The sequence below is a fragment of the Trachurus trachurus genome (genome assembly GCF_905171665.1).
Source record: "Trachurus trachurus genome assembly, chromosome: 17".
Lineage (NCBI taxonomy): Eukaryota > Metazoa > Chordata > Actinopteri > Carangiformes > Carangidae > Trachurus > Trachurus trachurus.
Genome location: NC_139900.1, coordinates 33,558,387 through 33,571,446, shown reverse-complemented (window position 1 = coordinate 33,571,446; position 13,060 = coordinate 33,558,387). Strand labels below are relative to the sequence as shown.

The following is a 13,060-nucleotide window of genomic DNA, read 5'->3' as shown; positions in this document are numbered from 1 at the left end:
CACACATTGGCCTTCCACCTGTAACGACAGATAGGCTACCAGATTCTTTGAGTCGCCCCTTCCAAGTTTCACCAGTGTTAAAAATAAAACAGATTTACGGTACTGGTTGCACATGCACAAGTGGATAAAACATCTACTTGCACTGCCTTAAATTTTAGGGGCAAAATGCCACATAGGGGCAGAAGCCCTGCACTAGCCTAACTGTAGGCTATCAATTAGATAGATAGATAGATAGATAGATAGATAGATAGATAGATAGATAGATAGATAGATAGATAATTTATTAGAACAGACTCTGGGTCCAGTTAAAAATACAACAATACAACAACAGACAACAACAACATACGGGGTAGCCTAGCAGCCCCTGTAGACTGTATTAGTGATTAATAACCAACAAAAAATAATAATTGGAAGCAAGTAAACAACCCTTTAAGTAGCTAATAGATTGATCAAAAAAGATATTAGAATTTTCCAGATAAGATATTAGATATTTGCTGCATAGTATAAGTAGGCTACATAACAATTCATGGAGAAATAATAACATATCATCGAATAACATTATGTAAACTACTTACTTTGTTCAATATGCTGTATTAGCCTACATTATTTTCATTTCTCTCTGTCTCTCTGTGGCTCTGACCCACTTTATCCAACCGTGTGGAACCTCCCACACCAAGTTGGAGCCAGGAAACTGCGGTTGCCTAGCAAGTTTCACATCCACGGAGTAAAGTTTTAAGACGAGTTGTTGCACGGCCGCTGTTTGTGCTTCCCACAGACCCACATCATTTACTTTTAGTCACATATTTCCCCCCCGTCGAGGTCCAGGTGGTGATATTCACGGTGCAAGATGTCGGTCGCAGGATTTAAGAAGCAATTTTACAAAGCAAGCCAGGTAAACGCGTTACTTTTAACGTTAGCCGATAGCTTAGCTGGCTAGCAGACATTATCGTTACTTTTGTACCGCTAGCTTCAAATATAAAACATGTTTTTGTTTGGTTAAGCGCCGTGAACAAGGTTTACTTGGTGAAAAGTATATGACGAGTTATGTTATTTATAATATACACGATATATAACTCTTCATCAACTGTCAGATGTGTTGTCGTTCACAGGTAACGTCAGTGGTAACAGTTAGCTGAAGCTAATCTGAAGTTAGCATGTCAGCGGCAGGGAAGTTACAGCGAAGTTACTTCCAACTAAAGTTGAAGTTGTGCAGTTTCCTGTTTCGAGAGTGTTTTTGTTTTTGTTTTAATCTTGTGTACTGAACTGTTTCCTTAAAACTCCTACCTCATATTAACCCGAGTAAGTCGTAGGCAGGTCAGTAGGAGTTATTTTGCAGCCAGGTCTTTACGCAGCCTGCGTCTCTGAATTTTCTCTGAAAAAAAGTAACGACAACCTGCTGAAGTTTATTTTGTTGTTGCAGGGAACAGGCGGAAAATATATAGTGTTTGACTTGTTTGAGGTACTTGAATGTGCTGACGAGAGGTTTCATCATGTTTTGTTGTCATGTTGCAAAACAGGTAGAAACATCATTCAAAGTGGTGTTTTGTTATCTCTCAGATTACACAACGTTTTCAAAACACTTCAGGCAAATTGGCCAATGTGTTGTGGCTACTAGGCCGCAGTATGAACCACACAACACATCTATCAATGCTGTCATCATCACCAATCTACAACTATCTCTCGTGTTTCTAGATGTTAAACGGAAGTGATGTGGATGTCCGATGACATTGTGTCTTGCAGTGTCAAGATATTTCTATTGAAACCGCTGTAGTTACGCAAATCTATTTCAGTCCATGGAAGACAAGTCTCTGTCTTCGGTCAGTTGTTCATCTCTAATATGGGAAATTGTAGGACGTCAATCAGACATTAGGTTAAATATTTAACATAGGAACTACACTTTTGTTAATAATGTTGATTTCTTTACAATGATGGATATCCTATTATGGAAAACAAGCCCCATTTTCTTTTACACTTTAAGTGCTTCAGACAGAGTGTACACCAGATGGACCTGGGATATTAAAAAGCATGTCAAATATTTAAACAAATGGAGGTGACTTAATGCCACGTTAGCCAACTGTCTGACTGCCAGATTGTATGCAGACTGACACTGTCGTCTGTTTATGGCTTACAGAGCCTTGCATTTGTTGCTTCTGAAAATCTTAGACTAACAGAGCCAGGTTTGTCCTGTGCTTCCAACTTTCAAACAGCACTTACCACCAGTATGAAGGAAATGAAACTGCTGACTAGGGCTGAACAATTAATTGAAATATAATTGAAATCATCATATGGCCAAGGGCTGCAAAAAAGCTGGGTAGTTGTGCTGTGTTTGCCCCACCGTAAGTGTCCTGGTGCGACAGAGAGGCCTGGCTATGAAAATATCACATTGTAGTAATTTTGGCATATTTTCATTATGAAAATGCAATGCAAAAACAACCAACTGAAAATACTTATTATGCTCGCAATGTTTTCCAAAATAATCACAGTAGGATTTTTTTCACATTAGCTGTACTGTTGGCTCATGAGGCAGTTAAGAGTTAAACCTGCCACCACAAACATAAGAGGTAGGGGCTGTAAAACCAGTGGCCAATGTTTTGATGACAGCTGCCATGCAGCACGTCCTGTCTTTGGCCCAACATTAGTGATCTGTAAGTAATGGCTTCTTGCTCAGTGGGTGTGTACGAATGATGGAATCCTAGTTATGTGAGTACTCTGCCCAAACCAGCTTCAAGCTGCCAGGTAACCAGAAAAAATGCAGATTGAGTCAATATGTCAAGAATACAACAAGAATCACCATGAATACATTGAAAGATTGTGATCCATGCAATGTTTTGGAAAACATAACAAGACAGACTCATTGTTAACACTATAGCACCAAAGAACTGGTCAACTCCCACAGTGAATGCCTCAACTATTGGGACATACAGGAGAGCTGTAAACGTGTAGATCCATACTGAACGTCTTGTCCTCCATCCAAGGTCTGGAGTAACACGTATTGCTGCTCTTATCTTAGGCTATAAAATTAAAGAAAAAAAAGGCAGAGGATGATAATCAGTTTGATAAATGATTAAACAAACAGAATAATAGTGTTAAGATAAGTTGCAATTTATTTAAAGCTTGCACTATGGTGTTTGTCATTACATACCTTTTGTTTTCCTATATCTTTTTGGCCTACAAGGGCAACTACCTAACTCCACGGTAACAAAAAGCCTTAACCAAATCTAAATCCCATATTGAATCTTTTAATGACTCTGTATCTCTTGCAATCCCAAATGACAGTTCAAAGTAACAAACAGCATAAATACTTTTGGTCAGACGGTACATACCGTAGTCTGACTGAAATGGACACATTTGTTAGTTGTGTTGGACTAAAAAAACTTTTGTTGGCAATTATGACACCAGATGGAGCACTCAAAGTGTGTTTGTGTTTGCATCTCACACATCTACATGCCACAGCTTCACATCTGGTACCATGAGATGCATTAATTGCAATTAAAATCCTGTATATTAGACTTCACAATTGGGGATCGTGTGGGGCTGAATTTACATCCCATGAGCCAGTTGGCAGTGAGTGCTTAGGGCATTTTCAGAGCCACTGAATGTTTAATACAAAAGAACGTTGCCAGGCCTGTGTATTATATAAACTAGAGAGATTGATTGATCCATCTGGTCATGGAGTTTTATGTGCACTGGTGCTGACAGCTGCACCAAGTTGAACCAAGAAGTACACGCACACACACACACACACACATAGGCATACACACATACAATGAGAGTCTGTATGGCCTGCCAGCCAACTGTGCAGAATTTTAGAGTTTGTTTTCCTGATGAGAAATTGAGGATGTGTGTGCCATGTGTGGGTGAGGATATACATAGGTGAATGAGAGCAAGATGAAGTTAGCATGTGGGTTTAGTTAAAGAATCTGTGAATGTGGTTGTAGTGTAGGAAACTGCACTGTGTGCTGACCTGATGGAAAAAAAAAAGGAAAACCCTTCAGCATATTTCCTTATGAAGCAAGGCTCTCGGTACTGTGGAAACTCTAGTTTGCAGAACTCATTCCTTTATGCAGACTTGAGTAGGTCTCTCCTGATGGAAAACATGAACATGTCCTGGACTTCGATAATTGTTACAGTTGGTCCTAGGAAAAATAGAAAATGGCGAAAGTTGTTAGATATCCATTGAAGTTTGGAGAAATTTAACAGGGATATCCTGCACAGCAGAAGCATCTGATCCCACATCAGTTCCAGAAATTCAGTTCTGTTGTTGACTTCAGTCTTGAGCTGAAAAAGTATAAAGAGGAAAACAGACACCAAAATGTACATTTTGAAATGGCATCAATACAAGTGTAGAAAGTCAAGTTTTTCATGAGCATGAATTGGCACCATAAAATTGTGAATTTACTTATTGTTCATTGTTGTGTTTGCTCTGTGGTCATAGCTGATGAGTGAGAAGGTCGGAGGTGCAGAGGGAACCAAACTGGATGAAGACTTCAAGGATCTTGAAAAGGTTTGTCACACATTTCAAAATCACACCCATAGTTAATGTGTTGAGTGACAATATCCTCATATGCTGTGCTATGAAATTATTTTCTTGCAAGTTTCTTATTGCCATTTGCATTCAGGGGTTCATGGATAAAATAATGTCTCTCCCTGACTTGTGTCACCAGAAAGCAGATATCACCAGCAGAGCAGTGGTGGACATCATCAATAAAACATCAGAGTATCTCCAGCCCAACCCAGCGACAAGAGCTAAGCTTTCCATGCTCAACACAGTGTCCAAGATCCGTGGACAGGTGAATAGTCCGGGCTACCCCCAGCCTGAGGGCCTCCTGGGGGAGAGCATGACCAAGTATGGACGCGATGTGGGCGAGGATACCAACTTTGGTAAGAGCAAAGGAGTCTGGGAGATGTGTCTGTGTTTTGAAAAGCGTTAAAATTTAGTGTGAGTAGTTGCAAGATATTGAAGGTGGATATATTTTCCTGTAGGATAAAACTATCCCAATTCTTACTTGTATTTAAATCTAGTTTTTGCTGTCTTTATAGAAACATTAATATTTATTAACTTGCCTCACAATGTCCCGCACTCCCTAATGCTTGTGTTTTACATATGTTTGTCCTTCAGGTGGGGCTCTAATAGACACAGGGGAATCGATGAAGAGGATGGCCGAGGTCAAGGATTCTCTGGATATTGATGTGAAGCAGAACTTCATCGACCCCCTGCAGGCAGTCGCTGAGAAGGATATCAAAGACATTCAGGTATAATCAAAGAGGTAGTATGCTCCAGCACGTACAGGCCAGACATTGACTAATGAGCTCCACAGTCTGTGTGGCAGCTGCAATAGTATGAGAAAAGTATTAACAGTCCAGGGGTCTCATTTATAACCGTTGCGTACGCACAAAACCGGCCTGAAAGTGGCGTACGTGACTTTTCACGCCAAGGTTGTGATCTATAAAAAACTAACTTGACGGGAGAATGTGCGCAGCTCTAAGCAAACTCTGAGCCAGGCGTACGCTGGTTTGGAGGAAAAGGGGAATTGGCGACACAGACGGTGTGGTGGTGAACTGAAGTCAGACTCAGGAAATTATGAGTGAGAAGAACGATTATGTTTTTATTATCGGCCGTCACACATTTAATTTCAACCCGTATGCGTTAGATCCATGTTGCCACGGTGATTTAATTCAACAGCGCCCTTATTTTGCATCGGACTGGTGTTTCAGAAACATCTTCTTAGAATCTAACTTAAAATTCAAAATCAAAATTCCTTCTCTATATTTAATCACCACCGTCTCTCCGTCATATTGTCCACTCCCAGAGCGCAGGAGGAGGAGAGGAGGCGCGGCTGCATGGGATAAATACATGGTGTAAATAACTATATGTTCCTATGATACTGTGAACATATGATCGAGAGTCAATTCAATCTCAAACCCTGGGGAAAAAAATCCAGTAATCGTTCACACAATTGTTACATTCTGTTTTCTTGTTATCAAGAGAAGTGTCATGTTTGATCCTTCCTCAGAATGTAACTGATTCCGCTAATTATTCAAAGTTTTATCGATCAGTCTAATTACTGTAAATGTATGAATACAGCGGTGAGCCCCGTGCGTAATTCAGCACCACGGCACCGCTGGAGGAGAAAGGAGGGAGAGGGAGACCATGATGAATGGTTAATAACTCGTTTCAGATTAGAACTGTTGTCATTGTTGTAATCATGTGCCGAACCGGGTCCAGCATGTGAGAGGCAGCGCAACAAAACAACACCGCGTGCGCTCTGAGCCGCTGACGCCGTTAACAGCTGCAGCAACACGTCACGTCGCCACTTTCACACCTGCAGCTAATTCACAACACCGAGAGCACGTCAGGCTCATTGACATGCAGATCACATTCATGTGGTGGTTTGCATTGACCATCTACGGTTAAAACAGGGCGTGTACAGGGCGGAACGTGAAGCGGATTCAGCTGCGCACACTTGTAGGAACTCTGTGATTTATAAAGGGAAGTTTGCTTACAAGTGTGCGTACGCAGGGTTTTATAAGTCTGAATATTTACTGGCGCACGCAAAACTTGGCTTTTGGTCGTACGTACACTTTTAGTAACGATCCCACGCACAGTTTTATAAATGAGACCCCAGGTGCATAACAGGTGAACTGCATGCAAATGTTTGTTATGCCCCTAGTGTGATCCAAATTTCTCAAAAGGGTCATACACGAGAGAAAATGAAATAAATAGAAAATTTACTGTACTGTATATACTGATATAATACTGTATCATCTCCCAAACCTCATCCTCCCATCCTAAACCCTTTCACCCTCTCAGCACCACCTGAAGAAGCTGGAGGGCCGCCGTCTGGACTATGATTATAAAAAGAAACGTCAAGGTAAAATCCAAGATGAAGAGATCAGGCAAGCCCTGGAGAAGTTCCATGAGTCCAAAGAGATGGCTGAGGGCTCCATGCACAATCTGCTGGAAACAGATGTGAGTAGCCGTTAGACCAAACCTGATTCACTTAGATTTGCAGATGGCCCACACAAACCTGTTTTTGTAATGCATCAAGTTAATAAAAACAGGTGTCTGGTTACATTCATTACAGAGTTGGCTGTTAAAAAACCTATAATTGTTATTAATGAGACTGAACCAGCCAAACTATTCAGGTCAGTAATGTAACTTGCACAAAAGCTGCATCCGTCCTTATTCTACAAGGTGAAAAATACAGAGACAGTAGCATGCAGATAGTTTTTTAGAGCTGCAATAGATTGTTAATTCCCTTCTTCATCTCACTACTTTTCTGCTTCCAATGAATCCTGTTATGAGTAAAGTAGGCTAAATGACGTCAACAAACACTTCTTACAAACAATGTTATTCATAATATATTTAAATAAATAGTGTCAGTGAAAATGATGCATCCCTTTAATAGGTGCTGAATAAGATGAGTAGGAATTTCACATTTGAGAAGATTGAAAAGCATATCTAGCTTTCTTCTGGAAGTAAAAATGTCTCATTGTGTCTTATAAGATTTTGTAAGAGCTGTAAAAAATCTCATGACTGCTAAGTGTGAGATGCAAGTCAAGTTGCATAAGGTTTTCACTTTGGTAAAGGAAGTAATGTCTTTAATCCATTCTGATGCAATTACTGAGATTTAATTATATGTATGGCTAAAGCAGATGGTTGGCATATTCAGTAAGGTTGCATAAACGCAGTAAATGCATTTTATCCTTCCAAAGACCTAATTTGACACACACAAAATAAGAGCAAATAAAGAGACACTGTATAAGTGATAGAGTTCTTGTTAATGTGCCCATTCACAAGGATCTGACAGCATTTAATCTGGATAGTATATCTGACGACCTCAATTGGAAATGCATGTTGCTTGCTACTTACAGCTTCCCACTAAGGATGACGTACAGTATAGCTGGCCTGTTTTTTTCCATCGTGACTTGCAGTTATCTAAGCCAGTTAAACCTGTTCTGTTATGCCTTCCCGTCAACGACAGCGAATGACATATTGTTTTTGGGTTGTCCCTCTGTCCCATGCTCCCATTTTGCCCTTGTGAATGCAATATCTCTAGAACTCCTTCAGAAGATCCCTAAAAATTCTGCACATGGATGGATGAGAATGAATTGCTTTTTCTCAGTTGTCAAAGATGACCCCAGAATACACCTTTTGACCATTACTCAAGACTTATCACAAAATTTCACACAAATGGTTGATAGTTTATTTCATATGATTCTGGATAGACAGGAATGTGGCATGAAGCAAGTTAAACTTAGTTTGAATAGGGAAAGCAGACGAACACAAGGTTTAATATTTGTTTCAGAATGTTTTAGTGATGATTTTCAGGTGAACAATACTGACACAGTGGTAAACAAATGTGAAGGACTAGAGATAGGAATGCTAACAGTTTGCTAGAAAAGAATGCGCTGAAGGACCAGAGTTGATTCTGTGTTTTGTCTCATATTAAAATAGTTTTTGTCTGTGTGTTCATGTAGGTGGAGCAGGTGAGTCAGCTGTCCTCTTTTGTCGAGTCTATGCTGCAGTACCACAAACAGGCTGCGCAGATCCTTGAGGAGCTTTCTGACAAACTGAGAGAAAGGTCAGTGCCGTGACTATTTGTGGAAGATGGCATGTCTTTTGTGTGTTGAGGCTGTGTCCTCTGGCTCGTGACAAGGGATGATTCAGCCCCACCATCTTTTCTTTTACCCATCTGATTACAAGTAATGTCTGTCAAGCAGCAGTCAAAGCGGTTAAAGCTGAGCTCACATTTACTTATTTTTACTAAACAATATAAATTAGTAAGTATCTTTTATTTTTGTGGGTTCATATGAGTTTGTCATAATTCATTTTTCCTCCATTACAAAAAGAAAAGATCAACTTTGTTTTGGAGTAACATGAAACAAAGTAGATATGTTTTGATTTGAACAATTTATTTGTACTTGCAGTAACAGCCCACAAGAAACGTGAATGATTTCTCATTTGTGTACATCTCTTACTCAGAGCTCAGGGATTTTAAGTTTCTCTTTATTCAATTGTAGGGTGATTGAGGCTCAGAACCGTCCAAAGCGTGAATACACACCCAAACCCAGACCAGCCATCGACTTTGGAGAGATAGAACAGTCCAATGGAGGATATGCACCTGCTTCATCAAGCCCTCCAAGTTACTCTCCAGGTAAACTTATTTTTCTACATTTTGTGAGAGCTGTGTGATTTGTGATTGAGTATCTAGATATACTGTATATGTGTGTGCGTGTGCGTGTGCGTGTGTGCGTGTGTGTGGCCTTCACAGAGCAAGGTATACGTGCAAGTCAATCTCATTCTTCAGACTGATGTGTCTTTCCTTCTGCAACATTAATCAGCCCCAGTACAAAATCGAGGTCCATCCTTCAAAAGAAACTCCACCAAGAGCAGGCCGCGTGAGTGGACAGATGAAGATGATGTCACTTACCCAGAACTACAAAGTTTCCCTACTGTCACTCACTCTGTTGCACATCTGTGTGCCAGAGAAGTGGATGCATGTCTGTGTGATGGTTGACTGTCCTACTAACATTAGAGAACGGTGTCTGTTGGGTCGGCTGAATCCTGTCTGTCAAGTTCCCGAAAACAAGGAGGGGCTTGTCAGTGTGAACATTACCCTAACCAAGGTTGCAGATACATACAGTCTTTCGCAAAAACCGTTTTCTACTTTAACTTTAACTGATAAATGTGGTATTTCAATAAAAGTTGTTAACCAACTAAAAAATGTTCAAGGAAACGTTTTACACAGCTTTGGTTTTGCTGAATTGTTTGTATCTGACAGCCTGTGCACTGAAACTTCTGAACCTCAAGAAAGATCACTGCATGCCACATGATTTATTTTACAAGGAAACTAATCTTAATATCTTTCATGTGCCCAGTCCAACACAAGAAAGCAAATTTGAAAAGTATTTGCCCTAAAACCTAAACACGACCTTTATGATTGAAATTAAAGTATTGCTATGTAACCTATCAGTGTATTGATTTGATCTTGAGCTTCAGAAGGATACTCCCTGACCGCACTAACTTGTAAACATGTGCTGTTTTGATGACTTTTGTGGTCTGCTCCAGAGTCCTATTGGAAAACATCCTGATGACACACTGCCTCTAATGAAATGCTTTTGAACAAAAATATACTAATCTTGTTAAAGGGAAACTGACACAATTTCTTTTCAGACAATGACTATGTTTGTTCTCTCTCCCTCCCTCCTTGCATCTCCACATTGTGTCCCTCTCTACAGCTGAGCCGAGCTGCAAAGCCCTGTATGACTTTGAGCCAGAGAATGAAGGCGAGCTGGGCTTCCGCGAGGGTGACATCATAACCTTGGTCAGTCAAATCGATGAGAACTGGTTTGAGGGAAGCCTTCGTGGAAAGTCGGGATACTTCCCCAACAACTATGTTGAAGTGGTCGTGCCTCTACACTGAAAATAGCAAGGCAAGAGGGAAACGGTAGACGATGGAAAGGGCGGATGGGTTATCCAACTTCACCTAAAAGATATATTTTGTTTGTTGTAATTTAAGGGTAAACATCTCAAGACGGGGACCTATTTTTTTGTACCATGAAGTTATTTGAGGAATCTAACAAAATTCGATGGGTTTTTAAAAGCAGTAAGGATTGTGGGCTGTTTATTCAAAAAACAAGAAAACACAAACTATGGCATAATGTCTGGGTGCATTTACCATATCCTGAGTCTTTATATTTTTTCTCTATGCACCTGTGCACTTTGTACACTACACCTCTATCACCAGGACTGATGAAGAAAAAACAAGAGAGAATGACATCTGTAATAACATGTCCAGCAGTATCCACAAACACTAAGTGCAACTACTTTATTCTTATACTCTTGTTCTGTTTTATATCGACAATATGACATTTCTTGTTCTGTGTATTGCTCATATTGGTACTACACACATGCATGTGAACGCATGCATTTTCTAAGTGCTGTTTCTACACTCCAAGTTTTCAGCCCTTTAACTAAAGGCCTTAGTCCTGTTGTCTCACAGTCAACATGGTGGAATGGCGGCCTTTTCTTGATGTAACACTATCCTCCACTGCCATCTGGTGGTATTACAGTTTAGCTTCTTAGCAATTGGTTTGAGTAGACAGACTGACAGACTGCTGTTTGCAACTGTAATTGCAGTTTTACAAACATTAGTCGAGTATATTTTAGACCAAATGGTTGTTTGAGTGTTTATTTCTAAAGGGATGTAGGTGTCCACTAATACACCTCTTTTGATATTCCATTCATCACACTAATTGTCATTAAGTTGTCAGTAAGCGAATGTACCCTCCGTTCTAACACTACACTGCACACGACGCTCTTTTCCCTTAGAGTTGATGCCAAAGAAAGATTACACAGATTCCCAAATTGCTCCAGGCACACACACACACACACACACACACACACACAGCCTAATGTGCACAATTATGCACGGTGAATATTTAATGAGTATATACATACATGCTTTCTCTTCTCCTGACTTCACAGAACATGTCATGACATGACAGTGCAGCTCATAATGCAACATGACCTTCCCCAACCACAAATAATTTGCAGCATAACACCAAAGCCATAAGCACATATCCCTCAGTTCTTTCTCAGGCTCCAGTGATGCTGCTGGCAGTGTCACTCACAATATTTTGTGGGATTTTACCCAAATGTTTGTCAGTGGATTTTCAGTCTGTGATTTATTTTCTCCCTCTAGGCTGGGAGAAGCATGGCTTTAGTACTCTAACCTATAATTTAGAGCATGGAAATTATTCTGATGTGTATTTGGTGTTTTTGTACCTGCCTCAGCTCTCACTCTGAAACTGTGCACCAGACTTGACAGAAAATGCTAGCTCCCAACTATTGTGTTCAGAATTTACTTATGATGAGGAAAGTCCTCTCACAATGGCTGGTTTCAGTTTCATTTAAGCCTATTACAAGCAGACGATGAACTGTGAGGGTCTGTGCTGTTCAGTAAAATGCCAACTTTCTCCTCTTGTCATGATCCCCTTGTTAGACCGCCCCCACCCCACTCAACTCTCCCATCTCTATTTAAATGGGGAGCGGAACGGACAGGTCTTTTCATCTGGGAAGGGCACACAGCAGTGGATTATATCCTCCCTCCCCCACCAGCCTTTATGCACCACCTGCCCCTTTACCCCTACCCCCTTTCTCATTATCTGCCCTATCCCACTCCCATGGTGCCTCTGGAGCTTGGTCTCCTGGTCCATCCCTGGAATAATCTCATTGTTACCATAGTATATGCCTCATCATGTTGTGTTTGCGTATCGCCTATGTTATTCATGCTATGTATAGGGCCAAGGGCTATGGCTGTGCTGAGAAATAACTGTGTGGTTCAGGTGTGGGTTTACATGCCTCATTACACTGAATCAAAAACCCAGAGTTTGCGAGGGGAGCAGAGGGTCAGGGGCTCAGGTTGAGCTATTATGCAGCCTGTATAATGATGATGATTAATGTCAAGGAACAAAGAGCTAAGATCAATTTTAGTGTGCCGCTGCTGTCACGGCTAAAATAGTTGTCCGACTGCTGGAGCTGACATTAATTGCAGCACTACATTCTATGATGGTTTGTTTTGGATCCATACCCAGAATTGCCCCAACTGTGTAATATGAACTAATGAAGTATTATCAGCCTTGAAAGCTTTATTTTATTGTAAACATCTTAAAGGAATTTTCTGTTTAAACTATAACCGCTTTGCATGTGTCCTCTTTACAGCTTCTGTCTTAAGCAAGGCCTTATTTTTGTAACTGTGACACTGGGGGGAGACTAAATGGGGGATTATCCTGGATTATTTTAAGGATGTATGGTTTACCTCTATACTAAATGTAATCGTATGTGTATTGTATATTTTTGTTATTGTGTAAAGGGGAACAGATGCTGTTCATTTGCTTGTTCCAATAAATGTTAAATAATTTGGCTCCAGGTGTGTGAGAATATTACAGCCCTTCCCACTGAACTGATTTTATTTAAATCCAAAAACTGAAATAAATTATGTACAGTGATGCAGAAAATCAGAGGTATAGGATTATCTGTTTTTACATTTTCCCT

General features: G+C 40.4%; 1 protein-coding gene across 2 annotated transcripts; it reads left to right on the top strand.

Moving 5' to 3' along the window:
• The first annotated feature begins 678 nt into the window (after positions 1-678).
• On the top strand, positions 679-12,928 carry LOC311001102 (endophilin-A2-like). Of its 2 annotated transcripts, XM_083992071.1 has the most exons (9): positions 679-892; positions 4,436-4,504; positions 4,665-4,881; positions 5,120-5,253; positions 6,812-6,970; positions 8,482-8,585; positions 9,025-9,158; positions 9,346-9,402; positions 10,243-12,928. In XM_083992071.1, the coding sequence occupies exons 1-9, from the start codon at positions 848-850 to the stop codon at positions 10,425-10,427; spliced, it is 1,104 nt and encodes a 367-aa protein (XP_083848197.1). In that variant the 5' UTR covers positions 679-847; the 3' UTR covers positions 10,428-12,928. The 2 variants fall into 2 exon arrangements, with proteins under 2 accessions (XP_083848197.1, XP_083848198.1); XM_083992072.1 differs by lacking the exon at positions 9,346-9,402.
• Positions 12,929-13,060: the final 132 nt, after the last annotated feature.

Excerpts from the sequence above, each read along its gene's own strand:
- LOC311001102 (XM_083992071.1), top strand. The coding sequence starts at position 848 with ATGTCGGTCGCAGGATTTAAGAAGCAATTTTACAAAGCAAGCCAG. Across the intron at positions 5,254-6,811 it reads AGGATATCAAAGACATTCAG|CACCACCTGAAGAAGCTGGA; the intron begins GTATAATCAAAG and ends TCACCCTCTCAG. Across the intron at positions 8,586-9,024 it reads TCTGACAAACTGAGAGAAAG|GGTGATTGAGGCTCAGAACC; the intron begins GTCAGTGCCGTG and ends ATTCAATTGTAG.